Source organism: Prionailurus bengalensis, chromosome D1, assembly GCF_016509475.1.
Source record: "Prionailurus bengalensis isolate Pbe53 chromosome D1, Fcat_Pben_1.1_paternal_pri, whole genome shotgun sequence".
NCBI lineage: Eukaryota > Metazoa > Chordata > Mammalia > Carnivora > Felidae > Prionailurus > Prionailurus bengalensis.
In genome coordinates this window covers 115,489,127-115,516,802 of record NC_057346.1, presented here as the reverse complement: position 1 = coordinate 115,516,802, position 27,676 = coordinate 115,489,127, and the positions used below count along the sequence as shown (strand labels likewise).

Sequence of the window (27,676 nt, the reverse complement as noted above, 5' to 3'; positions counted from 1 at the left end):
CTGGGCCCCTGTCAGAGTGAGCTGGTGCAAATCTCGGCACGGAGGAAGGCTTTGGGGGCCGATTGCAGCTGCTGCCAGAAGCCAGAGCTCTAAATGGGCCACTTCCCAGCCAGCCTCAGGGGCCTCCTTCTCCCCGGAGCCTTCCTGGGGCTCCTCTAGAGACCTTGTCCCAGCTCCTGTGATCCCATTAACTGGCAATCGCTCTGGGCCAAGTGACCCAGCAGGGGGCTTCCCCCCGCACGTTGCCTTTTTCAATCTTTGCACCTCGAAGGAAAGGAAATGGAGGCTATGACAGATTAGATCTTGCCTAAGGACTCATAGCCGGTAACTGCCAAAGCCAAGAACTTCAAACTAGGTCTGACTCTCAGAGCCTGCCGTCCCTGTGTCCATTTGCCCACACTGCCGCACCCTCTTTCCTCCGATTCCCTAGCTATCACCGTCCCTTCCCCCAGGATGGGCAGTTCTGCCAGGCCCCCACTCAGTTTCTACATAGCTGCCGGAAGTCTTAAATGAATCACAGGAATACTATTCAGCTTTAAAAGGGAACAAAATTGGGATACGCGCGCACACACATTACAACGTGCATGAACCTTCAGAAGATTGTTAAACGAAATGTCAGATCCAGAAGGGCAAACGCTGTGTGCTTTCTCTAATACAAGGTCCCCAGAGTAGCCAAATTCAGAGACAAAAAATTAAAATGGTGGGAGCCAGGAACTGGAAGAGAGAATAGGGAGTTACTGTCTAATCCAACTTGGGAAGATGAAAAACGGTCTGGTGATGGATGACGGTGACAGTTGTGTAACGTGAATGGACCCAATGTGACTGAATTGGGTGATTAAAATGGTAGGTCTCATGTATTATTTTATCTCTAAAAATAAAAATCACAACCGGCCACTTCCCTAGGTATTGCAAGTCCCCTCCTTGCAAGGAGTTTCCCCACTTTACCCCAACTGTGAGACCTTGAACAAGAAAACCTTTCTGCGCCAGACAGCGAGGCCGCCCACAGGAACCGTGTGGTTTGCATGAACACACCCGTGCTTGATGCACTACACCCGAAGGTTGGCCTCGCTGTGACAGCCCCCCACGGGCTGGGCTGGCTCCTGCTTCTGGACCCATCCCCAGCCACGGTGAGGCCTTTGCACCTGACCCTTCTGCCTGGCGCTCGCCCCAGTTCTCAGGGCCACCTCATCCCTTCGAGCTTATCTCGGTCTGGATCGACTCGTTTATTTACTCTGCGTGTTCGCGCGCTCTAAACTTAGGTTCCGGAGAAGCAGGGCCAGGCCCGCTCCCTCTCGCCACGCCAACCGGCGGCGGGGTCCCGGATACCGTGCAGTGAACAAGTGGCACGTGGACACAGAGGTGAGTTCGGAGTCCACACGACCCCGCAGGGGTGCAGCCACCAGGCCCAGGCCGCTCGGCTCCGCAGTGTGAGCGCGGGCCGGACTCGCCCACCTCATTGGCCTGGGTGCGCGGGAATACCGCGGGTCCCCACAGTCCCCGCGGCCAGGAACCAACCGGCAGCCAGCCGGCCGCGTGCGTCGGCACAGAAAGCGCGCCCGCACTTCCGGTAGTGGTGCACCATGGGACTTGGAGTCCTCCCACGGCGACGGCCACGTCTGCCGCACAGAGATGTGTGGCGGGAGTCGCGGCCGCGCTGCAAGCTCGCTCGCCCCGCCATCCCAAGAAGGTCGGGGGACACTCGTCCCCGCGTAGCACAGGAAGGCGGCCCTGGAGCTGCCCTTCGCCTTTGCTGCTGCGGGACTGTGCGAAGCGAGGCCTCTTCGCCTCCGCCGCCTGGCGCCCTGTGACGTCACTCGGAGGCGCCCTCGCGGCGCGGCACGCGGATCCCGGGGGCTTCTGGGTAGCGGATTACCCCCGCCCCCCGCGCCTGCGACTTCCTTTCCGTCCCTGACGCCGCCGAGGTCGCACGCGTGAGGCTAGTCCGCCGCCGAGTGAGTGGGCGGCGGGGCCAGGGCGCGGGCCGTGGGGGCCGTGGGGGTCCCGGGGAGGGGCGGGCAGGCGCCGGCCGGGTCTTGGAGGGGGCCGGGGCGGACGGCCTCCGAGTCACGCCGCCGCCGTCTCCTCCCGCCTCAGGATGCGCTACGTCGCCTCCTATCTGCTGGCCGCCCTCGGGGGCAATGCCTCCCCCAGTGCCAAGGACATCAAGAAGATTCTGGACAGTGTGGGCATCGAGGCGGACGACGACCGGCTCAACAAGGTAGCCGCCCCGCAGGCCCCGCAGCCCCCGCAGCCCCCGGATGGCCCGACGCTGTGCATATGGAGGCCTGTGGCCTCGGCGGCGCGGGTTTCACCCTTGAGAAAGCGCGGCGTGGTGTGCTCGGGGCGGGCGTGGGGCTGCTGCGACCCCAAAGAAGGGACAGTGAGGCGGGGGGGGGGGGGGCGTGAGGCGGACTCCAGCCTGGTTCCGGGGACCCGAGATGGAAGTTACAGCGCAGTTTAAAACGTCCAAGTGACTTTGTGTTAGAGAAGTGGAAAGGGCAGGGCGCGTTTTAATGACGTTGTCTTTCATCCGCCTCACTAACAACGTTCGGGCGTGTGGCTAGGATAAACCGAGATGCTGTGCGATTCTTGCTCGGGAAATGCCGGGAGTGGTCCGGTTCCCGCTAGCGACAGGCTTAGATTAGAGAACGCACGTGCGGGCCATAAGGGTTGGGCTGGACAGGGCAGGGCTTGAGGCTCGGGGGCGTTTTCTCTGTGCCCCTTGGTTCCAGGAGGTGAAGTTAGGGTGTGGGGCGCAGTAGTGAGCCTCTGGTAACTGCTGGTTGTGGTTCTAGGTCATCAGTGAGCTGAACGGAAAAAACATCGAAGACGTCATTGCCCAGGGTGAGATTGTGTGCTGGGGGGTTTCGTTCTCGTGGTCCATCCTAATCCCTGCCGGTCAGCCTGTGGCCTGCCAGGTTTCGCTTGTGGACCAGAGCACTCGAGAAGCCTCACCCAGAGAAGTGAGCAGGCTTCAGTGGGCTTGTGCCGGGGATGCTTCTAGACATTCTTCGTGGGAGGGCAGCAGAGGGTGCTGGTGCTGTCACCCGGCCGGCTGCCCACCCCACCTGCAGGGTTCGGAACTGGGTATCATTTCCATCTTTAAATATGTTTTTTAACGTTTGTTTCTTTTTTAAGAGAACGTGAGAGGGAGAGGGAGACAGAGGATCTGTGCGCTGTCGGCACAGAGCCCGATGTGTCATGAACTGTAAAATCATGACCTGAGCCGAAGCCGGATTAACTGACTAAGCCACCCAGACAGCCGGGAATTGGGGTTTTATGAACAGATCTCACCATGTGTTCTCAGGGGGTTGGGAGCACCGACTGGGTGTGGGAGAGACCACAGGTCCCTGCCCCTCTTTGCCGGGCAGATGGTTTTCTGGTGGCATGAGGCTGCAGCTGATGGAATTGTTTGGAAGTGGTGCTGTTGGGACGGTGGTTCTATCCCTGTGTGTGTACTTCATGGGGCACAGCCAGCTCGGCAAACAGCTGGGGATGAGGATCTGGACCCCGGTAGCTGACTTAGTCCTGTCCCGGATGTAAATGCATTTGTCCAGCTTCCTTTGGGGTGGGTGCGGTCACCCAGGGGTGTTTGGCGGGGGGGGGCAGGGAGGGATTCCTAGACAGTTTCCAGACAGGACATTGTAGGGGGCTGGGGTGCGTGTATGTGGCAGAGGCAGAGCCGCCTGTGTGGGAGGACAGAGAAGCTTGTGACGCTGGCACTTGGTGATGTCTCCCTATATCGGGCAGACTGTCTTGTCCACCCCCAAGGGGCCTTCAGGCGAGCACCTGCTCTGATCTCCTCTCTCCTGACTTCCATAGGTATTGGCAAGCTGGCCAGTGTGCCTGCTGGTGGGGCGGTGGCCGTCTCTGCTGCCCCAGGATCTGCAGCTCCCGCTGCTGGTTCCACCCCAGCTGCAGGTAAGTGGAGGCTGGGGCAGGGTCTCTGCTGGGAATCTGGCATGCGCTGTGGGCCTTGCTCACTGTGCCCTTCCTCCCCACAGCAGAGGAGAAGAAAGACGAGAAGAAGGAAGAATCAGAGGAGTCGGATGATGACATGGGATTTGGCTTGTTTGATTAGAGTCCTGCTCTCCTGCAAATAAAACCCTTTTTACGTATCCTTTGAGCGACCTGTGAGTGTTTTGTGAGAGTGCGGCCTTGGCACAGGGCAGGTGTGGGGGAAGAGGGGGTCCCACAGTGGGTGGGCAGGCCTTCATCCCAGGAGAAACCCAAGCCCTTCCTGGTGACGTGAGGAACTGGGGATCTGGTGCAGAGATGGGTACCTGGGATGGGGGGGCACCTCCTACGGATCTGGGGTGCGCCAATCCTTGAGTAGGCTCTGGAGGGGACGTAAGCCTTCTTGGGCACAGTCCTGACTCCTGAGGACTGCCAGGGCCTCCCCAGGAAGTGAAGCCTTCAGGGGACACACAGGAACACTTCAAAGGCAGCAGTGGGTGGTCTGCAGTGCTCTCAGGGGGCTCTGGCTGGTGGAGGCCAGCAGTTGCCCCAAGACTGGTAGCATTTTTCAGTCACACACGAGAAAGAGGTGTGGTGGTGCCTGTGCGATCTGTAGGTTTTCCTGTGGAGTCTGGGCTCCAGTTCATGTTCAAGCTCCACTTTTATTTTTTATTTTTTTTTTTCAACGTTTATTTTTATTTTTATTTTTGGGACAGAGAGAGACAGAGCATGAATGGGGGAGGGGCAGAGAGAGAGGGAGACACAGAATCGGAAACAGGCTCCAGGCTTTGAGCCATAGCCCAGAGCCTGACGCGGGGCTCGAACTCACGGACCGCGAGATCGTGACCTGGCTGAAGTCGGACGCTTAACCGACTGCGCCACCCAGGCGCCCCTCAAGCTCCACTTTTAATCTCGGCACCTCGGGGCAGTCACGTTCCTGCTCTGAGGCTTGGTTACCACAGCTATCTGACGGTCTGGCCAGATGAGGAAGGGGCTCGTAGGCAGTGATGTTGGGCCATGTGCCCCCTAAGTCCAGGGGCAGGCCTGCCCGTGCCCATCCAGCCACCATCCTGGCCCTGCAGTGGTTTATAGTCTCCTGGGCCTCGGGTCCTCTGCCCACCAATGCCAGACCACTCAGTAGACACTCTGATTCTCCCTCTGATGGCTCTGGGTCAGCACCGGGCTGTACTGTATGTACATCTCGTGCCAGGCTACAGCTCTGACGTCCTCGTGGGTGGTTCTGCAGGGAACAGGTAAGGAAGGAGCATAAAAGGAACGTCTGGGGGTGGAGGGCCTCTCTCAGGGAGGGAGGATGAGGCCTGTGGGACAGGAGTGTGTATGGGATGGATGTAAGAAAGAAGGCCTGAGGCCCTCCTGGTTACCCAGAGGAGTGGGGACTAGCGTGGGACTCGGGTTTGGGGGAGGAGGTAGAACCCGCTCCTGTGGTCGGTGGGACACGGGCCACGAGGCATCACCGCACGTGTTCCGGCAGCATGTGCTGCAAGGGGCAAGGAGGGTGGCGTTGTGGATGCCCCAGGTTCCCTGGAGGAGGGGGCCTAAAGTCCGTGGGCAGACCTCAGACCGGGAAGAGAAGGGTCCTGTGTGGGATTGGAAGCATGACACCCGCCTGGCAGAATGATGACACGGCAGGTCAGTACTTACACGCTCGGGTCCCGTACCTCCGCTTGAGTAAAACCACCTTTTAGGGGCGCCTGGGTGGCTCAGATGGTCGAGGGTCCTCTTGATTTCAGCTCCGATCATGATCTCACAGTTCCTGGGATCCAGCCCCACGTCTTGGGATTCTTCCCCTGCCTTCTTCCCCACGTGCTCACATGTGCCCTCTCTCAAAATATTTTTTTTATGTGATTACACAGCAAACACCAGGGTTTTCATCCACACTGGGAGGGAGGGGGGCCACCTCCCACCCCCAGCCAGGGTTCCTGGAAGTGTTGCTATGTTCCTGGCTCCAGAGCAGACAGTCCCAGGGGCCTGGAGAGAGGGATGTGTATCCAAAACAGTGCAACTCTGATGTGGAAATGGGGGCAGAGGTCTCCCGGCACTGGGGCAGGGCCACCCTTCAAGGCCCCACAGTCCCTCAGAAGCAGGAAGGGCCTGGACCCTGGCTTGTCCTTGGAGCAGGTCCCTGGCTCAGCCTGCACCTCTTGGTGGTCACCCTGGTGAACCCCTGGGCTTTCCAGGCCAGCTTTGGGGTGTGCTTCATCCCCACTGTACCATACCTCCTGCCCCCGGCCGCTTCCAGCAGCTTCCCCAAGGTCTCAGTCAGAAGGGGCCTTGATCATCCTGCTGGGGCCATAGTCTCTGCACTGTACATCCATCCAAGGCACTTGGGGGTTAGGGTCCCCATGTGCAAGAGAAGGTCAACTGGTCTAAGTCAAATTCCATTAAATATCTCCTGTTTTCCTCTCTTCCAATACCCGGGTCTGGGCTCCCCTCCCCACCCCTTTGTGCATGCTGTCCCACAGCCTAGGCAGTCCTGTGCCCTCCGCTCCCGGTCCCCCATCAGTCCTCATTTTGAACTTATGTAAACAATGTCTCCCCCGCCCCTCAAATAGGGCTGGGTCTGGACTGACCCTGCTCCACTGCTCTATCCTGTGCAGTCCCTCTGTCAGACACACCGTTGGTGCCAAGTATGGGTGGCTGAGAGCACAGAGGCTGAGGGATGGACAGCATGACCCAGATGGTCCCGTCCTGGGGAAGCCCTGCTCTGGCTTCTCAGCCTGGGCCTGAAGGGGGTGGGGGGTGCAGTCCTGAGCCGCAGCCCAGACCTCCATAGCCCTGGCACCGGCTTCTGCCTAGGGTGTGGGTGTTGCTGAGGAGGCAGAGGCATCCCACCACCCCAGCACAGACCAGCCCCTTGTCTGGAAGGTGGGGTGAGGTGCAGGGCTGGCTCCTGGATCCAAGCCAGACTATGCCTGCCCTACACTCCAGGAGAAAAATGCGGAAGGGTGTGAGGGTGACATCACAGGAGTGCTCCACCTGCTGGGGCAATTAGCAGGGGGGGGGGGGAGGGGAGGGGAGGGCCTGACTCTTACCAACGTAGAACCCTGGTTAGCTCCTAGCTATGGAGGGGCCGCCCCCGCGGGCGGCTAGGGCCTGGGCGTCAGGTTGAGGTCTATAGCACTAGTGTTAGCTCTGGGAGTTGTGTGTGATTCGCCTCCAGCCCTAGATACTTATGAGTTAGTCTGTGGATGAGTCCTGGGGTCCCTGCCCTGGGGCAAGCTCCTCAGTGTCCCGAGTGGGTGTTGTAGGTGGGCCCCTCAGGAGCGAGGCGGTGACTGCCCCTCGCAAGTCTCCGGATTTGTACGAGGCTCTCGGGCCCCCAGACTCCGCGCGCCCCAGGCCTGCGCTCCCCCTCCCTACACCCCTGGGCCACTGTGTGTTCCCTCCAGCTTCCCGGCGAGGCCGGGCACTGGGTCTCGGGCCCGGGGGCGGGGCCCCAAGGCCCCCGGCGGGCGCGGCCGTTCCCCGCGCGCTCCGATTGGGCGGCGCGTGCTGGCCCCGCCCCCGCCCGCCCCCACTAAAAACACCGCCTCCGCCACCGCCAGGCACAGCGTCTCCGCCTCCGCAGGCGGGGACCCGAGCTAGAGCGACCGCGGGCCCGGCCCGGCCCCGGAACGAGCGGGAGCGCGCGGCGCGCAGCGAGCCCCGGAGCCCGGAGGGCCGCAGCGATGTTCCCCAAGGAGGCGACGTGGAACATCTCGTTCGCGGGCTGCGGCTTCCTGGGCGTCTACCACATCGGCGTGGCCTCCTGCCTCCGCGAGCACGCGCCCTTCCTGGTGGCCAACGCCACGCACATCTACGGCGCCTCGGCCGGGGCGCTCACCGCCACGGCGCTGGTCACCGGCGCCTGCCTGGGTGAGGGGGCGGGGCGGGGATCCGGCGCGGGGTCCTGCCTGGGCGAGGGGGCGGGACAGGGGGCCTGCCTGAACGAGGGGGCCGGACAGGGGGCCTGCCAGGTAAGCGGACGGGACAGGGGGCCTGCCTGGGTGAGGGGACGGGGCCGGGATCCGGCGGGGGTCCTGCCGGGGTGAGCGGAGGCCGGGCGGATGTTCTTCCAGAGGGTAGAGCGTCCCCCGCCCCGCCCCGCCCCGGCCCGTCCGCTCTGGGAAGCTGGCAGGGGCGCGGGTCGGGTGGGGAGGGGTCTTTTGCCCGCGCCCAGGACCCGGGGGGAAGGTCCGAGCTCGGGCGCCGGCCCGGGGGCGGGGCCTGGTTTGTTTTGCATCGAGGTGCCCAGGGATTGGGGTGGGGCCACGCGCGCCTCTGGGGCCGAGGCTCTGGCCTTTTCAGGGCGCAAAGGCTGGAGGACGGACAGGTGCAGCAGAAGGTATTTCATTGGAAAGAGAAAGTAACTCGTGGGCGGGACCGTGAGAGTCGGGGGAGGGGCCCCGGTAGCCCGGCCGTGGCCCAGGTCACTGTGTCCTGGGGCTACGCTGTTCCTGGGGCCCTGTATGGGGTGGCCTCTGAAGAGTCTTTGGGTACCGTAGCCTGGTGCCTCCCAGGGCATCTGGAGGAGGAACTTGGCCGGTAGGGCCTGGGCAAGGCAAACTCTTCCCCGCCCTCTCCCTCGTTGCCCGCAGCCCACTGAGGGCCTGGGTTCCCCGGTGTGGCCAACGCACTCTCCTGGGGTGAGGGGTGTTTCCGGGCCCCCCAGCCCCTCCAGCGGCGGTGCAGAGGTGGGTGTGCACCGGGACGGCCTTCTCTGCTCGCAGGCACTTCAGGCAGGCGCGTCAAGTGCTGTTTACGGCACACTGAGTACTTCAGGAGTCCTGGGAGAGGTGCCCAGCCCCCGGCTCCTAGGGCAGCCAGGGTGACAGAAGGGTCAACAGGTCCTTGAATGCCCTGCCCAGCAGGAGCCTGTTCGGGGCTCTCCGCTGCCCCTTCCAGTGACCTTTGCCCTGAGGGGCTGGGGTAGAGCACAGCTCCCCATCCTTGGGCCCCGGGGGCCCTGCCCCGCCCTCTCGAGGCCTTCCAGCCAGCGTCTGTCTACCTGCGTGCTGGCCTCAGGCCACACCTGGCTTACTGCTGTGGAGGTGGCTCCCAGGACACCCCCCCTACCCCCAAGGAGCCTCTTTTTCAGGAGCGGTCTTGGGCAGCTACAGTCTCCACAGCGTGGCGGGCTCTGTCCAAGAAGAGTGTTGGGGGAGCTTTCTCAGGGGCAGTGGGACCCCGCTCCTTCCAATCCCATGCCCACGGGCCTGTGCGGGACTCCCTGGGTCCGGCCAAGTGTGTGAAGGCTAAGGCTGGTCAGGGTTGAGCCTCTGCCTCCCCCCCACCCCCCCTTCACAGGCCGGGGGCCACGCCAGGTCAGGCCCAGTGACTCATGGATCGGGGCAAGCAGTTGGGAAATACTGGGCAGAGGGAAGGCCTTGGCCCCAGCTGTCTGCCCTCCAGGGGTGGTAGCCTACCTCTGTCTCTCTGGGGGCAGGAAGCAAGAGTCCCCGTCACGGGCCGGGCCTCGTGATGGATACTGGGAGTTCTCCAGGGTAGATGGCGGTGCCGTGGCTGTGCGCGCTGTGGCTCTGGGCATGGAACCATGGGGTGGTGGCAAGCCCTGACTGTTGGCCCTGCTCACCCAGGCGAGGCAGGTGCCAACATCATCGAGGTGTCTAAGGAGGCCCGGAAGCGGTTCCTGGGTCCACTGCACCCCTCCTTCAACCTGGTAAAGACCATCCGTGGCTGCCTGCTGAAGACCCTGCCTGCTGACAGCCATGAGCGCGCCAGCGGGCGTCTGGGCATCTCCCTGACCCGCGTCTCTGATGGCGAGAACGTCATTATATCCCACTTCGGCTCCAAGGACGAGCTCATCCAGGTGGGCCGTGGTGGGCCGCATCCCGCGTCGGGCACCGTAGGAGCTCAGGGTCCCTGCTCACCATGCCCTCTCTGTCCCTGCCCCACAGGCCAACGTCTGCAGTACCTTCATCCCTGTGTACTGCGGCCTCATCCCTCCGGCCCTCCAGGGCGTAGTGAGTATCCCCGGGGCACCTTTCCTGGGCGACCAGAGTTGTTCCCTGGGCAGGCGGTGGGACGAGGCAGTGGGGAGGAGGAAAGGCAGCGGTGCCTCCCCCCCCCCCCCCCAGCCTGTTGCCTCACTTCCACGTTACTCAAGAGCCAGGCGGGCCCCCTGGAGATGCATACTTCCTGTGGCTGTCTCTGCCCCTCCCCCAAGGTCTGGCCATCTGTTCGGCAGCCCGTGGCCAGTGCCCAGTGGGTGAAAGGCTCGAAGGAAATAGCCACGGGGTGGGGCCCGAGGTGGCCCAGTGGGTTAGCCAGCTCAGTCCTCAGGCCTCTCCCTGTGTGGCCGTGTGTCCCGCAGCGCTATGTTGATGGCGGCATCTCAGACAACCTGCCACTTTACGAGCTCAAGAACACCATCACCGTGTCCCCCTTTTCGGGAGAGAGTGACATCTGCCCACAGGACAGCTCCACCAACATCCACGAGCTCCGGTTCACCAACACCAGCATCCAGTTCAACCTGCGCAATCTCTACCGCCTGTCCAAGGCCCTGTTCCCGCCCGAGCCCACGGTGAGCCCTTCGCCAGGGGGCCCGCTGAGCCTGTCCCGGCCCAGTGCCAGGGGAGCGAGCTGCCGCAAGGCCTCTCCTGAGGGACCAGGCAGAGGTGGGCGCTGCACAGACTCTCCATTGAGGCCCCCCATCCAGCAGCCCGGATCCCTGTCACCTTGGCGGAAGGAAGGGGCTGTGGGGGCTCCAGAGGGCGGAGCAGGGCACCCCGGCTCTCTCCTGGTGCCTCCCCGCTCCTATTCATCGTCCCCCTGCCTTAGGTGCTGCGGGAGATGTGCAAGCAGGGTTACAGGGACGGGCTGCGTTTTCTGAGGCGCAACGGTGCGTGGGTGCCCCCTGGAGCAGGCGTGGGTGCGGTGGGCGGACGTGGTGGCTCCTCGCCTTTGCCCCTGCTCCTGTGCTGATCACCTGTCTGGGGGGTCCCCACCCAGGCCTCCTGAACAGGCCCAACCCCCTGCTGGCGCTGCCCCCGGCCCGCCCCCGTGCCCCCGAGGATGAGGATGTGGAGGAGGCCCAGGGGGCCACAGAGAGGGCCCTAGCGGAGGGCCCCTTGCAGCCACCCCTGGAGGACCACATCCTGGAACATCTGCCTGCGAGGCTCAATGAGGGTGTGTGCAGCTGGCGTGGGGGATGGGGGTCCCTGGCTGGTGGGGAGCAGAGGAGCGGGGAGGGCCTGCTTCCCCGGCTGCTGGTCACCGTCCCTCCTGCGCCCACCCCCAGCCCTGCTGGAGGCCTGCATAGAGCCCAAGGACCTGCTGACCGCCTTCTCCAACATGCTGCCTGTGCGTCTGGCCACAGCCATGATGGTGCCTTACACTCTGCCGCTGGAGAGCGCTGTGTCCTTCACCATCCGGTGAGGGGAGTAGGGGGCTTGGGCGGGGACCGTGGGGGACCAGACTTCGTCATCCGTGAGTGGTGGACACCGTGGGGAGAAGGCCGCTGGCGGGGGGATGCGGCAGAGATGCCGGGTCCGGGGTCCCAGAAGCTGGGGCGCAGGCCGGGGTGGGGTGGGCGTGGGGGAGGGGGAGGAGCCATGGGCCCTGAGGCCACGCCTCCCGTCCCCGCCCAGCTTGCTGGAATGGCTGCCTGACGTCCCTGAGGACATCCGGTGGATGAAGGAGCAGACAGGCAGCATCTGCCAGTACCTGGTGATGCGTGCCAAGAGGAAGCTGGGAAGCCACCTGCCGTCCAGGTGAGCCCCCCTCACTGTTGTGTCTCCCCCAGGCCTGAAGCCCCAGGGGCCGCCTCTAAAGCCCTCCCGCCCTCCATCCCTCCCCACCTGCAGGCTGTCGGAGCAGGTGGAGCTGCGCCGCGCCCAGTCACTGCCGTCTGTGCAGCTGTCCTGTGCCACCTACAGCGAGGCACTGCCCAGCTGGATGCGCACCAGCCTCTCGCTAGGGGACGCGCTGGCCAAGTGGGAGGAGTGCCAGCGCCAGCTGCTCCTGGGCCTTTTCTGCACTAACGTGGCCTTCCCACCCGATGCCCTGCGCATGCGCGCCCCCGCCAGTCCTGCCCCTGCGCCCCCACAGCTCCCACCCGGCTCGCCCCCTTGCTGAGTGTTCCCCCCACCCCACCCTGCTCCGCCCTTCCCCAGCCCCCTGGGGTCCCGGTGCTGAGGGCTGGGTCCCCCAGCTTCCCTGCCCCGTGAGGTGGGGGCCCTGGGGCGGGCTGAGATCCCCCCTCCTGGGCCTCTCTCCATGACCAGCGCAGGAGTCAGGACAGGGGGCCCCTCACAGCTGCTAGAAGGGGACTTGCTGTCGACCCCTCCACCGACCACTCTGTTGCTGCGCTGAAGAAAGAGGGGTAGCGAGTACCCCTCCCCTCACCTGTGCCTTTATCTCCCCCTCAGGCCCTGCCCCAGGGCTGGGGAGGAGGGCTGGGCTACACCCCCCCCACCCCCCCCAGCCCAGCCCAGCCCAGCGTCCCCCAGTCCATGCAGTATTACTCCCTAGAGCTTTGCACCTGCGCCTCCCTCATTCGGCAAGTTTTGCCAGAGAAAAACGTTTGTGAAGAATTATTTATTTTCGCCAAAGCAGATATAATAAATGCCACAGCTCGGCCCGCCTCTCTCACTGCGTGTGACTCCCGGGCCACAGGGGCCCTACTGTCCTCCAGCCTGGCATTCCGGGCCTGAGGCCTTCCCCTAAAGGCCCTGGTGGGCCCGGGTTCTAGCCCACTTCTCCGCCTGGGACTGCTGTGTTTGCCTCACTTTGCCCGGAGGTGTGCTGTCCGACCCTTGGGCACAGCTTTCCAAGGGCCAGCGGAAATGCCGGGACCAAGATCCTCACTAAATAAAAACTGAGAAATGCTTACCAAAGGTGGTGTCCGCATCTCCACTCCATGGTGACACAGGTGGTGTGGGGCTGACCTCAGACTGGGAGGGCGGTGGAGGGTGAGGTTCCCAAGCTGAGGCCTGGGGACCTGGGAGCCACGGGCGGGGCCTGCCCCACTGTGGGCATGTGGCACAAGGCTCTTCGCAGGGCGCTGGGCCTCCCCTTATCAAGGCAAACCTCACCGGCCAGTGCACACACATTCTCCATCGCGTGTCCCCCTCCCACCACACCCCTATGACCCCTGCAGATATGTAGGTCGGGTCTGGAACGTCAGGCAGGGTGAGGTCTGACCCAGAGGAGGCTGGACCTTGTTCTGTGGGACATGGTTTCCTGAAGGCGTCCTCTGCCCTGGCCAGTCTGAGGGGGTGCAGCCAGCCCTTCCTGGTGACCAAAAAGGGCCCATGGGGGAGGGGCACTGGAGCAGAGCCGGGTGGTTGGCTGGCTGTCCGGAGCTCTTGGGCGCTGGCAGGCCCCGGCCAACAATAACGGTAGGGACTGCACGACTGGGAGAGCCGGCCGGGCAGGTCCCCGGTGCCGGGAGCCGCCCCCCGCTCGCTCTCCAGTTCCCGTCCCGTCCCGTAGGCCCAACCTGTTCTAGTTAAGCAGGATCCCAGGCCCCTGCAGGAGCAGAGGCCTCCAGACCCCCGACCACCTCCCAGGTGGGTTCAGGGGCTGGGCTGGGGCTGGGGCTGGGGTGGGGGGGGCCTTCGGCAAGAGAATGGGGTCTCTCCCCCTGCAGGAAGGTCAGGTGCGAGTCCCGCCCAGCTCCGTCTCCCAGCTCGCCCGCAAGGGGAAGCAAGGGGAACCCGAGTCAAGGCTGTGACCCAAAAGGACAGCTTGGGGGCAGGCCGCGGTGGGCGGGGGTGGGGGCTCCTTTGTGCCCCCACCCCACTTGTACACGCCTTACGCCGAGGCAGCGGATGCACGCACCATTTTGTAATATATTCCCTGCTAACTGTTGAACCACGGGAAAGACCACAACTGGGGAAGCATAGGCAGAGTGCCCGCCCCCACTCCTGGCGATGACCGTTGAAAATACCTTGCTCTGCCTCCTGCCCGGCTTGGTCCTGCACACACTTTTTGGCGCCTTAAATCGGGATCCTCGGGACAGCCCCACCCTCCTCGCCTCGGCCCTGCTCAGGAGGGGTCCCCAAGCCACCGGGGTCATCTCCGCCCCGACGTGAACTCAGCTCTGCCGGGACAGACGCGGGGGGCGGCGGGGGGCCGCACGCGGGGGCCGGGCAAGGAGTAGGCGGCCGGGGCCGCGCGGAGAGGCGGAGACACGGCGACAGTGGCGGCGGCGGCTCCGCCCGGGGCCGCCCACGCCGGGGTCTCCGTTTCCCGCGGGGCAGCAGCAGCCGCTCCGCGCCCGCGCCCCCCGCGCGCCGCCGCCTTCCCGGAGGAGCCGCGGGGCCTCGCGGCAGGTGCGGCGGCGCAGCTCGCAGGTAGGCGCCTCGCGGGTCCCGCCGCCGCGCCCCACCCTGCGGTCGCCGAGGGACGCGCCGACCCTCCGGTGCCCTGGAGGGCCGAGCGGCGGTGCGCGCGGCGGTTGGCGGGACCCGGCCGGCCAGTGGGCCCCGCTCGCCCGGCCCGGCGCCGCGCAGCTTCCGGCTGGGATGGACCTCTGGCCCCGGGGAGCCCGCGGGCCGCCGGTGGGGGTGGCGCTCCCGCAGGGGTGAGGCGACGGCGTGCGGGGGGAGACGACTCCGGTCCCCCGACCGCCTCCTCCCGCCCTTCCTCACACCTGCCCTCTTTGGACACTGCGCCCTCCTGCCGCTCCTGGAGTATGGGCGCGGAGGGAAAATTAGGGTCCCGGACGGAGGGGAGAGGACCCCAGAATCCCCCAGGCTGGGGGTTAGCTTTGGGAAATCCGGGGCCTGGGCGCCCGGGGGGACCACAGGTGGGTCTGATTAGGGGGCGGAGCGCCATGCGGGGGTGGGGGGGGGCCGCTGAGGAGGTTGCAGCGACCCGGAGGGGGCAAGTCTGGCGGAGCAGAAGGGCCTCGTGCCAGGGGGAGGGCCATCAAGCCTAGAATCTGGCGCGTTCCCGACAAGGCCAGTGGAAGTCACCGGTGCTCCAGGCTGAGACCCTGCACCCGCACCCCTTGGGGCCCGGGGCCCGGAGGGAGGGGCGGCGGCAGAAGGGCAGGAGCAGACGCCGCCTGCCGGCCGCCCGGAGGCCGAGGGCGCTGAGGCCCAGACTCGGGGGCTAGGACCCGGCCGGGACTGTCTGAACGCTCCAGCTGGCCTGCCCGGTCAGCCAGGTCTCCAGGTGCCCACCTTCAGGGCCTGCTCGGCTCCTCCCCTCGCTGGCCAGTCAGGCGCCCAAGCTCTCTCCCCTCAGCCGCCCCGGAGCCCCTACCTCCTTATTTTGCATCACAAGTTTCTCCTGTAGCTGCCTCCCCACCCTCACCACTCCTGGCCACCCCACGGCGGTTGCCCCTCCCCCAGGTCCTCTCCTGAACCGGCCCCCCCCCCCCCAGGCAGCCTCCACAGGCCGTGAGCCTGCCCCACCCCACCCACGATACCCCTGTCTGCAGCACGGTTCTGCCCCCAGCTACCTTCCTCTCTGGACCTCTGTGGAGCCTTCTCCCGCCTTCCCGCCTGGTGGAAGGAGGCCCCGCTGCTCACTCCGGGACCCCAGCACCCCAGCTTAGCCCTCACCCACAGCCTCTCTGCCTTCCCTTCTCCCTTCTCATTTCTGCTTAGGCCCTGACTCTCCCTTGGCTTTTGCAGCACGTGATGGCCGAGACCCCCACTCCCATGGCCAGGCCCGGGAAGCCCGGGGCCGGGGAGGACCGGCAGGAGGAGGGAGAGGAAGAAGGGGGCTCCGGGAGGCCACGGGCAGAGACGCTGGAGCAGGCCCAGGAGCTGTTTCTGCTGTGTGACAAAGACGCCAAGGGCTTCCTCACACGGCATGACCTGCAGGTGAATCCCCAGTCCCAAGAGGCTGCCCAGCCGGGGGCGACCTCGGCTACTCAGCCCTGCCACCCTTGCCTGGCTAGGGCCTGCAGAACGACGTGCCCCTCACACCGGAGCAGCTAGAGGCTGTGTTCGAGAGCCTGGATCAGGCCGGCACCGGCTTCCTCACTGCTTGGGAGTTCTGCCTCGGCCTGGGTGAGCAGAGCCCCCCTGCCCCGCCCCACCCCGCTGCCCAGAGACCCTCTGGTGGCACATGTGGCTCTGGAGCCCACAGCAGACACAGATGGCAGCCTGTGACTCTCCGTCGTGTCCCTGCGGAACACACACTGGTGTCAGTGCACACAGGCCCCTGAGGAAGTCCCCCCACAGCCAGGCGATGTATGGAGCTGCCCCTCCTGCTGCCCGACCCCCTCCCATCCGTGCCAAACCCAGGTGGGGCCCGGTGCCAGGCTTGCCCCGTTCTGGCCCGGCTGTCACCTCCCATTCCTAAGCCACGAGTCTGACCAGGATAAGGAAAGAAAAACAGGAAACTGGGCTCAGAATAAGGACAGGATGTGTGTGTGTGTGTGTGTGTGTGTGTGTGTGTGTGTGGTGGGGGGTGGTGAGTGGCGGCTGAGCCAGGGTGCTAACCTACAGCTTTGATAATCTTACCTTCCCATGCCCACAGGGAAGTTTGTGGGGGTGGAGTCAGCCCAGAGCACACCGCCCTCCCAGGCTCCAGAGGAAACCTTCGAGTCGGGCTGGTCAGATGTGCAGGGCACTGGGGGCTCCCTGGAAGAAGAGGAGGAGGAGAGATTCCGGGAAGCGCTGGAGCAGCTGGGGGTGGCCCCAGTCCTGGGCGAGTGAGTTGGCGCTGACTCGGCCCCCAGTTCCCTCCTCTGCTGCCTCCCCCTCTGCATGCTGCCTGTCCACACTGCCCGCGTGTCTGTTCCAGGCCGGGGTCCCTAGGCTGAGACGGGCCCAGTCGTTCTCCGTCAGCTGTGACACCTGGGAGGGGCTGAGCGTGATTTCCCGCAAAATTTGCATTTCAGGAGGCGAACGCGGCTGGTCTATCCAGGGCTGCAGGTGTCTCCAGACGGCTTACCCTTAGGGATGGGGTCAGGGAGCCCCAGCTTCAGCCTCAGCCCCTGTCCTCCCCCTGCAGGCAGCGAGCGGTGCGGACATTCTGGACCCGATTGCAGCGCGAGCGACCCGAGCTGCTGGGCTCCTTCGAGGACGTTCTGGTGCGCGCGTCGGCCTGCCTGGAGGAGGCAGCCCGAGAGCGGGACGGCCTGGAGCAGGCGCTGCGGCGGTGAGGAGTGGGGCCTGGGAGGCTGGGCTCGGGAGGCGGTAGAGGCGAGACTGGGGTCTGTGGTGCCGGCGGGCTCAAACAGCAGTCCCCCCCCGCCTCCGTCCTCGAAGGCGGGAAAGCGAGCACCAGAGGGAGGTGCGGTGTCTGTACGAGGAGACGGAGCAGCAGCTTCGCGAGCAGCGCCAGCGTCTCCGGAGTCAGGTGGGCCCAAAGCCCCGCCCCCGCCCCGGCCCAATCCCAGACGCGCTAGTCTCATGGCCCCGCCCCCTCAAATTGGCTCCACCCGGCCCCTCCCCCGGCGCGGGCCCCTCCCCTGCCCGCCTGGGCTCAGGAGCTCCCCGCACATCCCAGGACCTCCCCCGGGAGGAGCGCACAGGCCTCCTGGAGCTGGAGCTGCAGGACCGCGAGCAGGAGCTGGAGCGGGCAGGCCTGCGGCAGCGGGAGGTGAGTGGCCCCCCACCCGCCCCTGCAGGGTTGGGGTGCTGACAGACCCAGCGCGGGGCCCTATCCCCGCCGTCACCCGTGCACTCTCTGGTACACTTGAGGTCCCGGTGCCTCAGTGTCCCCGACCCTAGAATTACTGGGAGTCAGGGGCAAGCGCAGCACCCCGAAGAAGAGGTGGAGGGGTCCTCCCCAGCTTGCACTGCCCCCCCACCCCCCGCCCACATCCCGCAGCTGGAACAGCAGCTGCAGGCCCGGGCCAGCGAGCAGCTGGAGGTGCAGGCGCAGAACGCCCAGCTGTGGCTAGCCAACGAGGCGCTACGAACGCAGCTGGAGGGGACGCAGGAGCAGCTCCACAGGCTGGAGGGCGACTTGCGGAGCCGCCAGGAGCAAGCCCTACGGTGCCTGGGAAGCGGGGGGGGGGGGGGGGGGGGGGGGGGAGGGAGGCGGACCATCAGGGGCGGGCCCGGGGAGGGGCTGCGGCCGGCGGGCGAGGCGGGGCGGGAATAGCTTTGGGGGCTCGGGTCCGGGCCACTCCCATCCCCATCCCCCGTCCCGGCCCGGCCCAGCCCTCAGGGTCTGCGTGGGTCAGGGTCGTGGGGCGCGCCGAGGAGCCTCCCGGCACCCAGGTCACCACCTCTCTCTTGCAGAGATGTGGTCGCTGTGTCGAGGAACATGCAAAAGGAGAAGCTCAGCCTCCTGCGGCAACTGGGACTCCTCAGGTGCGGTCAGGCGCAGGCCGGAGGGGAGGGGCCCCACACAGTTTGGGGTATCCTAGCTCTCAAACGTTCCCGACCACGGCCTCATCCTGTTGGGAGGCAGTGCGTCCTCATGTCTGTCCCCCATCCCTCGGGGGCATCCGCAGCCAGGCACCCCGTCTGAGGGACAGCAGAGCCCGCATTCCCCCCTTGCCCCAGGAATGCCGCCTCTCAGAGCCCTTGGACTCCCCTTCCCCAGGGAGCTGAATGCGAGGCTACGGGATGAGAGGGATGCCTGCGAGGCCAAGCGGTTAGCCAGCGGTCGAAGGAAAGCTCTGGCCATGGCTCGCATGCCGGGCCCCACCTGCTGCTGTTGCTGCTGCTGCAGCTGGGCTCGCCCCCCAAGATGTGGCTCTGGCCACCTTCCCAGTGCCCGCTGACCATCCCCCAGAGACTCACTGGGCATCCCTCGGAGAGGCCGCCCCTCGAAGGCGAGGCGTCATGGCCCATCCAGCATTCGGGCTCTGCTCCGGGCACTGCAGGCCTGCCTGCATGCAGACATGAAGGAGCTACCCAGGGAGTGGTGGGGCGGGTCGGAGTCTCACGTGCCCCCCTGCGGGGCCTCATCCTGTCCCATCCCATCAAATCCATCTCTGACCAGCAGAAAAACTCCCTCTTCCTAATAAAGTCCGTTGACTGCACTGTGACCTTCTCAGCCTATGTGTATGTGCGTCCCAGCATTTCCCTGGTACGCACACGAGGTATCCATGGTACTCTCAAGGCAACTGGACAGTACACGTGTGGCACATGTCCTGAGGTGCTGGGGTTGTGGATGTTCCTGCCTGTCTCTGGTCATGCTTTCAAGCCCTCACTGTCCATTCAAGCTGAAGCCCCGTGGGGCCCTCTGTGGGAACCAGGGGACCGAGGCCCATTGTCTGGGCCCGCTCCCGGCCCCAGTTGACAATCCCCTCCCCATACCCGTCCTCACACAGCCCCAGGTGGACCAGCTCAGCCCACTGGAGTTGAGCCAGTCCTGAGTGGGACCTCCTGGGACAGTCCTGCGGCCGCTTCCCATGCCCGTCCCTCCTCCACCTCCCCCATCACCCCACCCCGCCCTGCCGCCTCCCTGGAAGTGGGGAGCTGCTGGCCAGACCGTGAACCATGGGCAAGGAGCTGGGGACCACTATCCATGGAGAGCTTCCAAATGACTGCAGAATCTGATCCACCCTGCCTGGGTCTGGGAATGAGCCTGGTGGGTTGGGAGTCCCCTCCCCTTCGTACTCCCACTGCGGGTTTCCCAACCCAGCAGGTCAGAAGGCTCGGCCCTGTCTACCCCACCCCTTTCCACCCCTCCCAGGACCAATGCCTTCCAGACTGGACTGTTCCTGGCAGGGACCCCAGGCCTCCACTCCAGGCTGTCCTCCATACTGCACCTAGAGCAACCGCACTCCTGCATCTGACCGCACCCCCAGACCCTACCCCACCAAGCCAGCATCTGTTCCGCCGGCCCTGCAAGCCTCCGGGTGGCCCCGCGTTGTGGGGAGAGAACGGGCCTGGGCCTGGAGGAGGGCCTGCTGGCCTGGCCGCCGCCTCCACCGCCCCCAGCCCAGCTCCTCGGCCTCCCGAGGGCGTGAGCCCCGGCTGGGCTGCGGGCGCCCCCGGGTGCAGCACGCCCGCCTCCGCAGTCGCGGGCGGACCCCAGCGCCCGCACCGACGGGCTTCCCCGCCGCCCGCCCTCGCGGAGCACTGCCGAGACCTGCCCTGTGTCTGCCGCCGGGGGCGGGGCCTGCAGGCCGGGGGCGGGGCGCGTCTCACTCCCGGGCCCGCGACCCGCCGCGCAGTCTCCGCGCTCCGAGCCGCCGCCCCCACCCCCCCGCGCCCGGACTCCGACGCGTGGCCGGTGAGTGCGCCGCCTGGCTGGGCGGGCCGGGAGGGGCCGAGTGTCCCGGGACCCTGCGCGGCCCGGCCCCGGAGGCCCGGCTGCGGGCGCCGGGAGGCCTGGTCCCGCCGGCCGGCAGCAGTCCCCTCCCGGCCCTTTCCGGAGCGGGACGGAGTGGGCGCCCGGGGCCGGGCGCCTCCTGGGCCTTCGCACGGGCCTGGCGGCCCCTACGACCCCACCCGAGCATCCTAGTCATTGTCTCTGGACACCGGTGCCCGTCCCTCCGCCGGGGTGCGGGTGGGCGCGCCGCGGGCTCGCCCGGGCGGGGACTCCTCCTCGGGCCTGGCTGGCGCCGAGTGCGGGGCTGCCCTGCTTGGGGCGTGGGCCGCGGGCCGCGGCGGGCCCGGCTGAGTTGCAGGGGCCAGGGCGGGGCGGCTCGGTCCCGGGCCGCGGGAACTATTTCTGGCCGGCGCCTTCCCAGGGGGCTCACATCCGCCAGGCACTCCCGGAAAGAGGGGCCCCTCCTCCGCCCGCCGCCGGCGCGTGGGGGCCGGACCTGTGTCGGGAGAATCAGCCTCCTCAGAAGGCTGGGACCTCACCACGGGCCCAGGGGCAGCCTGCGGGCACGTGAGGTTCCCGTAAGCCCAGCTCCAACCAAGGGGTCTGCGTCTGGTTTGGTTTTGTTTTTCCCTTCCGAGGCCGAAGGGACCGCTGCTTGGTGGCCTAAGGGACGGTGGCGGGTCTGGCAGGAAGGCCCCGGGGCGGGGTGCTTGGAGAAGGCGGGTGGTCCCTCCCCGGATCACACTATGCAGAAATGTTTTCCGCCCTGCCCCGCCCAAGCACAGACCAAAATACCGGGCCTGGCCTCTCCCCTCCCTGCCTGCTCTGGAAACCCAGCTGGTCAGAGCCACTGCCAGGGGCGGCTGCAAGGACGGGTGACAGGCCCTTGCTGATCCAGCGTGGGCCAGACCGGTGACCTGTCCCTGCCCTCCCAGTGGAGCCTCCTAGGGAACTTCCGTCCACCTGTCTCAGAGAGGATCCGTCCTCACTAGCCAACCAGGTGAGCGCGGGGTGGGGCAGGTGAAAGTTCGGCTCCGAGTGGTGCTGTGTAGTCTGGAAACGTAGCCTGGGGCACTCAGCTGCCATCTGTGCCCCAGGGCCCTCTCCCCCCACCCCAGTGCGGACACCCCACAGGAGAGCAGGGAAGGGGTCCCTGGGGTGCCACTCGGGAGCTCCTGTAGCTTCACATCTTGCTGGGGCTGGCGGGACCGCCCCCTTTCCAGCAGAGAGGACCAGCAGAGGAAGTACCCCCAGGTCTGGGGGATGGGTTTCTGCGGGCTCCGCATGCCCAGAACCGCCTGTTCTCACCCTGGTGGGGAGGAAGGCAGGCCTGGCTTTTAACAGACACCTGAGGGGCTTCCCTGAGGCCATGGGGCTGGTAAGGGGCAGGTCGGTCCATCTGTGAGTGGCCTCCTCCTCCCCCCAGCAGCCTGTAGGTGCCTGCCAGCCTGCCGGCCTGTGATGTGGAGCCCGGGGAATGCTGTGTGTGTGTGTGTGGGGAGGCGGGCGGGGCCTGCATGAGCTCACCCTGAGGTACCTGCTGGGGCTTCTGACCCCGGCTGCCAGCAGGGGTGAGTCAGCCGGTGACGGTTGGAACCCTTCATGGCCCCCTGGTGCCCTGGGCTCTGGTCAGGGGAGCCAGGCCCTTCGGCCTTCAGCTTGGCTGTGGGCACTAGACATCCGCCCTGGCTGCGGTGGGGGGTGGGGGGTGGGAAGGGGGCTCCCGAACTGCCCCTCCAGGAAGCGTCCAGGTTCTCACGGATGCGTTGCCAGGACCTTCACTCGGGGCCAGTGGTGGGCTTGGCTTCAGCCAGGGGCTGGCCTGGGTGCCTGTGTCCCCTCCTACTGACCTCCCCTGGCCTCTTGGCCCCAGGATGGGGGAGTTCAACGAGAAGACCACGTGTGGCACCGTCTGCCTCAAGTACCTGCTCTTCGTCTTCAACTGCTGCTTCTGGGTGAGGAGTGGGCACCCCCTCCCGCTGGCCTCCGCTGCTCCCATTCCTGGTCCTTAAGGGGAACCCTGGCCCAGGGGCGGGCGTGCCGACCAGTGTGCGCTGCCCACAGCTGGCTGGTCTGGCCGTCATGGCGGTGGGCATCTGGACGCTGGCCCTCAAGAGTGACTACATCAGCTTGCTGGCCTCGGGCACCTACCTGGCCACAGCCTACATCCTGGTGGTGGCTGGCGTTGTTGTCATGGTGACCGGTGTTCTGGGCTGCTGCGCTACCTTCAAGGAACGGCGGAACCTGCTGCGCCTGGTTAGCAGGGCACTGGGCTGCTGGGGCGGGGGGGGGCTCTGGGGCCCCGGTGAGAAAGGGAATGGTGGGGGTCGAATGTGACGCCGCAGGACAGCCTCTGTGGTGCTCACCTGTGCCAGGGGCGGGGGGCATCCCTGCATCCCAGCTCGGCCAGCCGAGGGGAACTGTCAGGGAGTGCCAGCACCCACCCACTGCCATGAGCCCTCTGTGGCCAGTTGGGATCTGAGGTTGGGGGCTCTGCTCTGTCATGCCTGGGCGCCAGGGGTCCTCACGGAACAGGGGTGTCTGCGTCCAACCCCAGCTAACTGTCCCCGCCCCCCCCGCCCCCCAGTACTTCATCCTTCTCCTCCTCATCTTTCTGCTGGAGGTCATCGCTGGCATCCTGGCCTACATCTACTACCAGCAGGTGAGGGGCCTAGACAGGCCACACGGGGACGCACACACGTGGGGACACAGACACACACGCGGAAACGCGCCCGTGCAAGGGCACAGATGGGCACGTGTGAGACAGGCACACACGCTTGGAAGGACACACGCTCCCCCTCCCCCATGTTCCGGAGGCCCCTGTGGGGTAGGGGCTCACAGTGCGGATGGACAACTTGCCTGTAGTGCCCAACAGGCCCACTTGGGGGCTCGTGCAGGGAGGAAGGTGTCCATGGGACCTGGAGCTCCCTCCCTGTCCTCAACCCTGTCCACGGCCACGTGGGACACTTGTCCAGCCCAGCCCAGCCCCTCCCCAGCCAGCATCTGGCCCTAGCTCTGCTTGGAGACCCTCCCCCACCTGCCCCCGGTCTGTCCCTGCCTCCACGTGCCCCAGCTTGGAGGGTCTTGGATTGTTCTGCTGAAGCTGTCCCCTCACCCCCAGCTGAACACAGAGCTCAAGGAACACCTGAAGGACACCATGACCAAGCGGTACCACCAGCCAGGACACGAGGGTGTGACCAGTGCGGTGGACAAGCTGCAGCAGGAGGTATGTGGGCACCACGGGGGTGGGTGCGCACACCCCTGCGGGCCCGCCTGGGCCCCTGAGGGAGTCCCTGCCCCAGGGGCTCAGCCCAGGCCGCGTTGCCACTGCAGTTCCGCTGCTGTGGCAGCAACAACTCCCATGACTGGAGGGACAGCGAGTGGATCCGCTCCGGCCAGGCGGGTGGACGCGTGGTTCCCGACAGCTGCTGCAAGACCGTGGTGACCGGGTGCGGGCAGCGGGACCATGCCTCCAACATCTACAAGGTGGAGGTAGGTGCCTGGGCTCCCTGGTGAAGGGCTGAGGAGCCGCGGCAGCCCCGGGTGCTGGGGGCCCACCCGAGGGGCCGGACTCGCCCACCTTTGACACCCTCCCCCTCCCCCGCCAGGGTGGCTGCATCACCAAGCTGGAGACCTTCATCCAGGAGCACCTGAGGATCATCGGGGCAGTGGGCGTTGGCATCGCCTGTGTGCAGGTTCGGGGGGGGCGGGCAGGCCCCCACGGGTGCAGGGGACACGGGCGGCTGGTGGCCTTGCCCTGCTCACCCCGGCTCTGTCCCGCAGCTCTTCGGCATGATCTTCACGTGCTGCCTGTACAAGAGCCTGAAGCTGGAGCACTACTGACCCTGCCGGGCGCCCCGCGAGTGCCGCAGCTTTGCCGCCTGACTACTGAGCTGACACTACTGATGGCCCCAGGGCCAGAGTCCCAGGACGCTGCTCCGTACCCTCTCCCCGCTCTGCCAGGGAGGTGGCGTTCTCACGTGTGCACCCCTGTGCCGCCACCGTGACCTCTGGGGACCCCCTCCCTCAGAGGGAGCTTCAAGTGCCTTTCTCTCCAGACCAGAGGACTGAGGCGGGGCCCTCCGGCTGCGGGGAGGGAGGAATACTCTGCCTGGTGTGGGGACACTGGGTTCTGACAGTCAAGTCCCTCTCTGCTTCTCCTGTGGGGCTGGGGCCCTGGGAGGGGGGGCCACCCCCCATGCCTGTGCTCCGCCAGAGGGGCTGGTTTGGGGTGAACTGGGCAGAAAGGGGCTGGCCCCCCCAGGGTGCTCCTAGACCCCTGGACACACCTCTGCATGGTGGTCAGGGCATTGCCGGGTGGGGACAGCCGCAGGCAAAGAGTCCCAGATGCACCTGCCGCTGGGTTGCCTACCGCCACCCCTGCCACCCCTCCCACCCCCCAGCCCCGCTCAGGAAAGCCAAATGAGCCTGGTCCTGTCCTGCAGGTCCTGTATCTGCCCTCCCAGTCAGGCCTCTGCTGCCCGAGCCCCTGCTTGGATTCCCCACCACTCCCCCCACTGAAAGGCCACAAGCTCACTTGTTCACGATCACCTCCCCTTGGCAGAAGCAGGGGGTTGTGGGTTCACTCACTGCTGTATCACAAATGCCTAGAACTGCTGCTGCCATGTGACAGGCACTCAATAAAAGTTTGTGGACTGAGTGGGCTTACTCTGTGAGCGACAGACCTGGTTCTGGTCCTCAGGGCCTTCTCCCCAACAAGGGGGACAGAACCCAGTCCCACAAGGGGCCAGGAGGGCGCATCCTGGTGGTCCCAGGCAGCCACGTGGGAGCCAAGGACTGATGGGACTCCAGGGCCGAGAGGCCAATGGCAGACAGCTGAGCACAGGCTGCTTGCAGAACCTTGCCGGTTCTGGGACGGAAGAACGGTGGTGTGGCCAGAGCCTCATAGAGGCAACAGAGGCCTCGAACGCTGGTTTCTAAACCCCCTTCTGGCTCACGTAGGGATTAGGAAAGGGGGTGTGGGCTCAGGAATGAGGAAGGAGGCCTGAGCTTTGGCAGGACGTGAACTGGCAACAGAAGCCAAGGCTTAGGCCGTCTCCCCTGGGCAGACCCTACCTTCCTGCCACAGGTGTGTTTACTGGTTCTCAGAGGACCCCATGTCAGACATCTGGGCAGTGGGGCTGGCCCTGAAGAAGGTGCCAGAGAAAGTTGCCTCTGTTTCTCTTAGCCACAGGCTCCTGCCTTCCGCCTGCCGGAGGGCACCAGGGTTTGCCGACTCCCGTCCAGGGTGATGGCTGCGGGCTCTAAGCCTCAGCCTGAGCTGGAACAGGACGGAAGTCCCCGGAAGACAGCTGTTCGGTGGGGCCACAGGATTAAATGCTAGTGCCCAGGGCCCTGGGAGCTTGACCGGCTCTGACACCCAGCAGAACCTCCTAGGCCCACCCTAAAGCTGCTGTGAGGGTCTCAAGGGTGGCAGTGGAGGCTGGGCCCTCCCCCTGCAGGAACATGGCCAAGGGAAGGAGCCTGCTGGGCTTGGCTGGTGCCTAGAAGCTTCTGGCAGCAAGACCCTCTGGATGGGCAACTGAGACACAGCAGGCACTCTATTCAGGGCCCAGGAAATCTGGTTGTTGAGATCCTGGGAGGGGTTTTGGGGAATTTCTGTACTAGGTCTAAGGAGCACCCAGAACATGGGGGCGGGGACGCCAGTGTCCCCTGGCCCCCTAACCCAAGTGCTGTTGGCCGTCTGTGACTTTGTTGGGCTGTGAGAGCCCACACTCCAGGAACCCCCCACCCCCAGGCTGAATGGCTGTCATTTGAACGGCTCTTCCTCCCCCTGGGCAGTGAGGGCCATGTCCAGCCCTAAGCAGCTTCAGGCATGAGACAAGGGAGTCCCACAAAACCAGGCCAACCGTTAGGACCTTTTTGTTGTTCTGCAAAGACCTTTACTGGACGGTTCCTTCCAGACTGGAAGACACACACCCGCAGGCAATGCACGGGCATGCTCCAGGCTATCCACACTTCACAGGGAGGAACGCTGGGCAAGACTCTGCCGGCCCCTGGTGAGCACAGCGGGCAGGTGGGCTCCAGCGCCCTCACTTCTCCAGAGGTGCATAATTGAGCAGCTTCTCGATCAGGTCCACATGGGCCAGCAGCATGCGACGGCAGCAGTAGCGCTTCAGGCCAAGTGCATCCAGAGCGTCCCTGTGGGCAAGGACAGCAGGCCGTGCTCCGTTCATCCAGGCTCTTCCGGGCAGATGGAGGGCCCTGCCCAGGCTCGGGCAAGCCACACTCGGCTGCCGTGGGATGGTTCCAGCTCGGCTCCACAAGTCAGGGAGGGAGACTCCAGGAGCACCGCCCCACCCCCCGTCTCTGTCTCATTTGTCAAGCCAGTTAGAGTTGTCAATTTTGCCAGGGACTGAGCCCCAGCCACTCTGAACACTGCTCCGGAGGTGGCAGGTTGGGACAGAGCAGGCCAGGTTGGGAGGTCCCTGATGGTGGTGTGCTTGCAAGGGGGTCCTGTGCAGGCTACCAGCCACTCACTCACACACTCTGGACATTGGAACAGACTCATTAGTACCCAGCATGAGCACTCAGCCCATCCCGGGCCTCCGCATTCATCCAAAACATTCGAACCCCAGGCCCCAGGGGGTTTGAATGTGGTCAGGACAGGGGACTGTCCACACAGGAGCCAAGAGTCAGACTGTAGTGGCAACAGGGATTCAGACAATATTGTGGTGGTAACTGCAGTGTTAAGGAGCAAAGCCAAAAAAGAGCCTCCGCCGCCCAGCACAGCGTGATACACATGGCTATGTGGCCAGGAAGCTTGTTCTATATCCCCAAGGGGCAAATGGTTTGGCCAAGACACGGGGGTGGGTCTAACGGCAGAGAGAGGAGAGAGAGCAGGAGGACAGGGAGGAAGCTGACGACTTAGGTGCCATGACTTGCCAGGGGATACCTAGAAGTCCCCAAGATACCGGCGGCTTGATACCCAACTCCCCTCCTCTCCCCGAACTGCAAGGAGGGGGTGGGGGGTGGGGGCGGTGGCAAGGCTCCAGTGAGAACACATCAGTGGAGCAGGGTTGGGAGAGAGCCTAGGGATGAAAGCTCCCGAAGAGTCACCTATGTTGACACAAATGCCCGCTCCCACCCTGCCAGGACCCGGGACCCCGTCCCGCCGTTCCCTCGCCCCCGCGCCTAGCAGCAGCCCACCCGCAGACCGGGACCCCTGACCTCGTCCTCCGCCCCTGTCCGCACGCGTCACAGATCGGGACCCCTCGACCCCAGAGCCCCACCCCCCGCCCTTCAGTCCCGCAGGCCGGGACCCCTCGACCCCCGTTCCCCACGCCCCCACCCGGCCCGGCGCCTCACCCCTCGGTGTACTCGGCCTGCAGCAGCCCCAGGTAGGCCTCCCACTTGTTGCCGACGATCTTCCCGCAGGTGAAGCAGCGCACGGGTATGATCATGGCGGCGGCAGCTCAGCGCTCGCACGGTCTGATCTCGCCGCGCTTCCGCCGCGGAGCCAGCCCCGCTTAGGGCGCGTCCATCGCCGGGGGGGAGCCCAGCCCCGCCCCCAGCCGCCCCCCAGTCCGCCCCG

General features: G+C 65.5%; 5 protein-coding genes, 1 long non-coding RNA gene and 1 other non-coding gene across 11 annotated transcripts; 5 read left to right on the top strand and 2 right to left on the bottom strand.

Moving 5' to 3' along the window:
• The first annotated feature begins 112 nt into the window (after window positions 1–112).
• Window positions 113–4,118, top strand: RPLP2 (ribosomal protein lateral stalk subunit P2). 2 transcript variants are annotated; one of them, XM_043582099.1, is made up of 6 exons: window positions 113–324; window positions 1,260–1,952; window positions 2,095–2,218; window positions 2,796–2,844; window positions 3,823–3,921; window positions 4,005–4,118. In XM_043582099.1, the coding sequence occupies exons 3-6, from the start codon at window positions 2,096–2,098 to the stop codon at window positions 4,079–4,081; spliced, it is 348 nt and encodes a 115-aa protein (XP_043438034.1). In that variant the 5' UTR covers window positions 113–324; window positions 1,260–1,952; window position 2,095; the 3' UTR covers window positions 4,082–4,118. The 2 variants fall into 2 exon arrangements, with proteins under 2 accessions (XP_043438034.1, XP_043438035.1); XM_043582100.1 differs by lacking the exon at window positions 113–324 and having other exon boundaries at window positions 1,817–1,952; window positions 4,008–4,118.
• LOC122484590 lies at window positions 2,877–3,010 on the top strand. The gene has a single exon (XR_006297646.1). It is a non-coding gene; the product is annotated as a small nucleolar RNA SNORA52 (small nucleolar RNA).
• Window positions 4,119–7,508: 3,390 nt separating the features above from the next.
• On the top strand, window positions 7,509–12,815 carry PNPLA2 (patatin like phospholipase domain containing 2). Its single transcript, XM_043582072.1, has 9 exons — window positions 7,509–7,833; window positions 9,555–9,787; window positions 9,876–9,941; window positions 10,292–10,501; window positions 10,759–10,819; window positions 10,930–11,106; window positions 11,219–11,351; window positions 11,568–11,690; window positions 11,784–12,815. Exons 1-9 carry the CDS (start codon window positions 7,647–7,649, stop codon window positions 12,052–12,054), a joined length of 1,461 nt encoding a protein of 486 aa, XP_043438007.1. The 5' UTR covers window positions 7,509–7,646; the 3' UTR covers window positions 12,055–12,815.
• On the bottom strand, window positions 12,498–16,519 carry LOC122484157. Its single transcript, XR_006297548.1, has 2 exons — window positions 16,404–16,519; window positions 12,498–16,064 (listed from the first exon to the last, which is right to left on the bottom strand). It is a non-coding gene; the product is annotated as an uncharacterized LOC122484157 (long non-coding RNA).
• Window positions 13,317–19,749, top strand: CRACR2B (calcium release activated channel regulator 2B). Of its 4 annotated transcripts, none has more exons than XM_043582078.1 (10): window positions 13,317–13,490; window positions 15,567–15,758; window positions 15,836–15,947; window positions 16,420–16,594; window positions 16,897–17,043; window positions 17,154–17,244; window positions 17,395–17,487; window positions 17,719–17,885; window positions 18,135–18,206; window positions 18,442–18,883. In XM_043582078.1, exons 2-10 carry the CDS (start codon window positions 15,573–15,575, stop codon window positions 18,620–18,622), a joined length of 1,224 nt encoding a protein of 407 aa, XP_043438013.1. In that variant the 5' UTR covers window positions 13,317–13,490; window positions 15,567–15,572; the 3' UTR covers window positions 18,623–18,883. The 4 variants fall into 4 exon arrangements, with proteins under 4 accessions (XP_043438013.1, XP_043438014.1, XP_043438011.1 ...); XM_043582079.1 differs by lacking the exon at window positions 13,317–13,490 and adding an exon at window positions 14,120–14,276; XM_043582076.1 differs by lacking the exon at window positions 13,317–13,490 and adding an exon at window positions 14,430–14,731.
• Window positions 19,750–21,007: 1,258 nt separating this feature from the next.
• CD151 (CD151 molecule (Raph blood group)) lies at window positions 21,008–24,781 on the top strand. The gene is made up of 8 exons (XM_043582081.1): window positions 21,008–21,121; window positions 21,995–22,076; window positions 22,186–22,377; window positions 22,709–22,783; window positions 23,243–23,347; window positions 23,455–23,613; window positions 23,730–23,816; window positions 23,905–24,781. Exons 2-8 carry the CDS (start codon window positions 21,996–21,998, stop codon window positions 23,962–23,964), a joined length of 759 nt encoding a protein of 252 aa, XP_043438016.1. The 5' UTR covers window positions 21,008–21,121; window position 21,995; the 3' UTR covers window positions 23,965–24,781.
• Window positions 24,782–26,001: 1,220 nt separating this feature from the next.
• On the bottom strand, window positions 26,002–27,638 carry POLR2L (RNA polymerase II, I and III subunit L). Its single transcript, XM_043582088.1, has 2 exons — window positions 27,451–27,638; window positions 26,002–26,283 (listed from the first exon to the last, which is right to left on the bottom strand). Exons 1-2 carry the CDS (start codon window positions 27,543–27,545, stop codon window positions 26,175–26,177), a joined length of 204 nt encoding a protein of 67 aa, XP_043438023.1. The 5' UTR covers window positions 27,546–27,638; the 3' UTR covers window positions 26,002–26,174.
• Window positions 27,639–27,676: the final 38 nt, after the last annotated feature.

What these genes read in the sequence shown, in the direction of transcription:
- CRACR2B (XM_043582076.1), top strand. Translation starts at nt 14,618, where the DNA reads ATGGGCGCGGAGGGAAAATTAGGGTCCCGGACGGAGGGGAGAGGACCC. An exon ending in TCACACGGCATGACCTGCAG is followed by an intron (nt 15,759 to 15,835) that starts GTGAATCCCCAG and finishes TTGCCTGGCTAG; the next exon opens with GGCCTGCAGAACGACGTGCC. An exon ending in GCCAGCGTCTCCGGAGTCAG is followed by an intron (nt 17,245 to 17,394) that starts GTGGGCCCAAAG and finishes CGCACATCCCAG; the next exon opens with GACCTCCCCCGGGAGGAGCG.
- CD151 (XM_043582081.1), top strand. Translation starts at nt 21,996, where the DNA reads ATGGGGGAGTTCAACGAGAAGACCACGTGTGGCACCGTCTGCCTCAAG. An exon ending in CCTACATCTACTACCAGCAG is followed by an intron (nt 22,784 to 23,242) that starts GTGAGGGGCCTA and finishes CCTCACCCCCAG; the next exon opens with CTGAACACAGAGCTCAAGGA. An exon ending in TTGGCATCGCCTGTGTGCAG is followed by an intron (nt 23,817 to 23,904) that starts GTTCGGGGGGGG and finishes TCTGTCCCGCAG; the next exon opens with CTCTTCGGCATGATCTTCAC.
- POLR2L (XM_043582088.1), bottom strand. Translation starts at nt 27,545, where the DNA reads ATGATCATACCCGTGCGCTGCTTCACCTGCGGGAAGATCGTCGGCAAC. An exon ending in CAGGCCGAGTACACCGAGGG is followed by an intron (nt 26,284 to 27,450) that starts GTGAGGCGCCGG and finishes CCTTGCCCACAG; the next exon opens with GGACGCTCTGGATGCACTTG.
- RPLP2 (XM_043582099.1), top strand. Translation starts at nt 2,096, where the DNA reads ATGCGCTACGTCGCCTCCTATCTGCTGGCCGCCCTCGGGGGCAATGCC. An exon ending in CGAAGACGTCATTGCCCAGG is followed by an intron (nt 2,845 to 3,822) that starts GTGAGATTGTGT and finishes TGACTTCCATAG; the next exon opens with GTATTGGCAAGCTGGCCAGT. An exon ending in TGGTTCCACCCCAGCTGCAG is followed by an intron (nt 3,922 to 4,004) that starts GTAAGTGGAGGC and finishes TCCTCCCCACAG; the next exon opens with CAGAGGAGAAGAAAGACGAG.
- PNPLA2 (XM_043582072.1), top strand. Translation starts at nt 7,647, where the DNA reads ATGTTCCCCAAGGAGGCGACGTGGAACATCTCGTTCGCGGGCTGCGGC. An exon ending in GCGTTTTCTGAGGCGCAACG is followed by an intron (nt 10,820 to 10,929) that starts GTGCGTGGGTGC and finishes GTCCCCACCCAG; the next exon opens with GCCTCCTGAACAGGCCCAAC. An exon ending in GCTGTGTCCTTCACCATCCG is followed by an intron (nt 11,352 to 11,567) that starts GTGAGGGGAGTA and finishes GTCCCCGCCCAG; the next exon opens with CTTGCTGGAATGGCTGCCTG.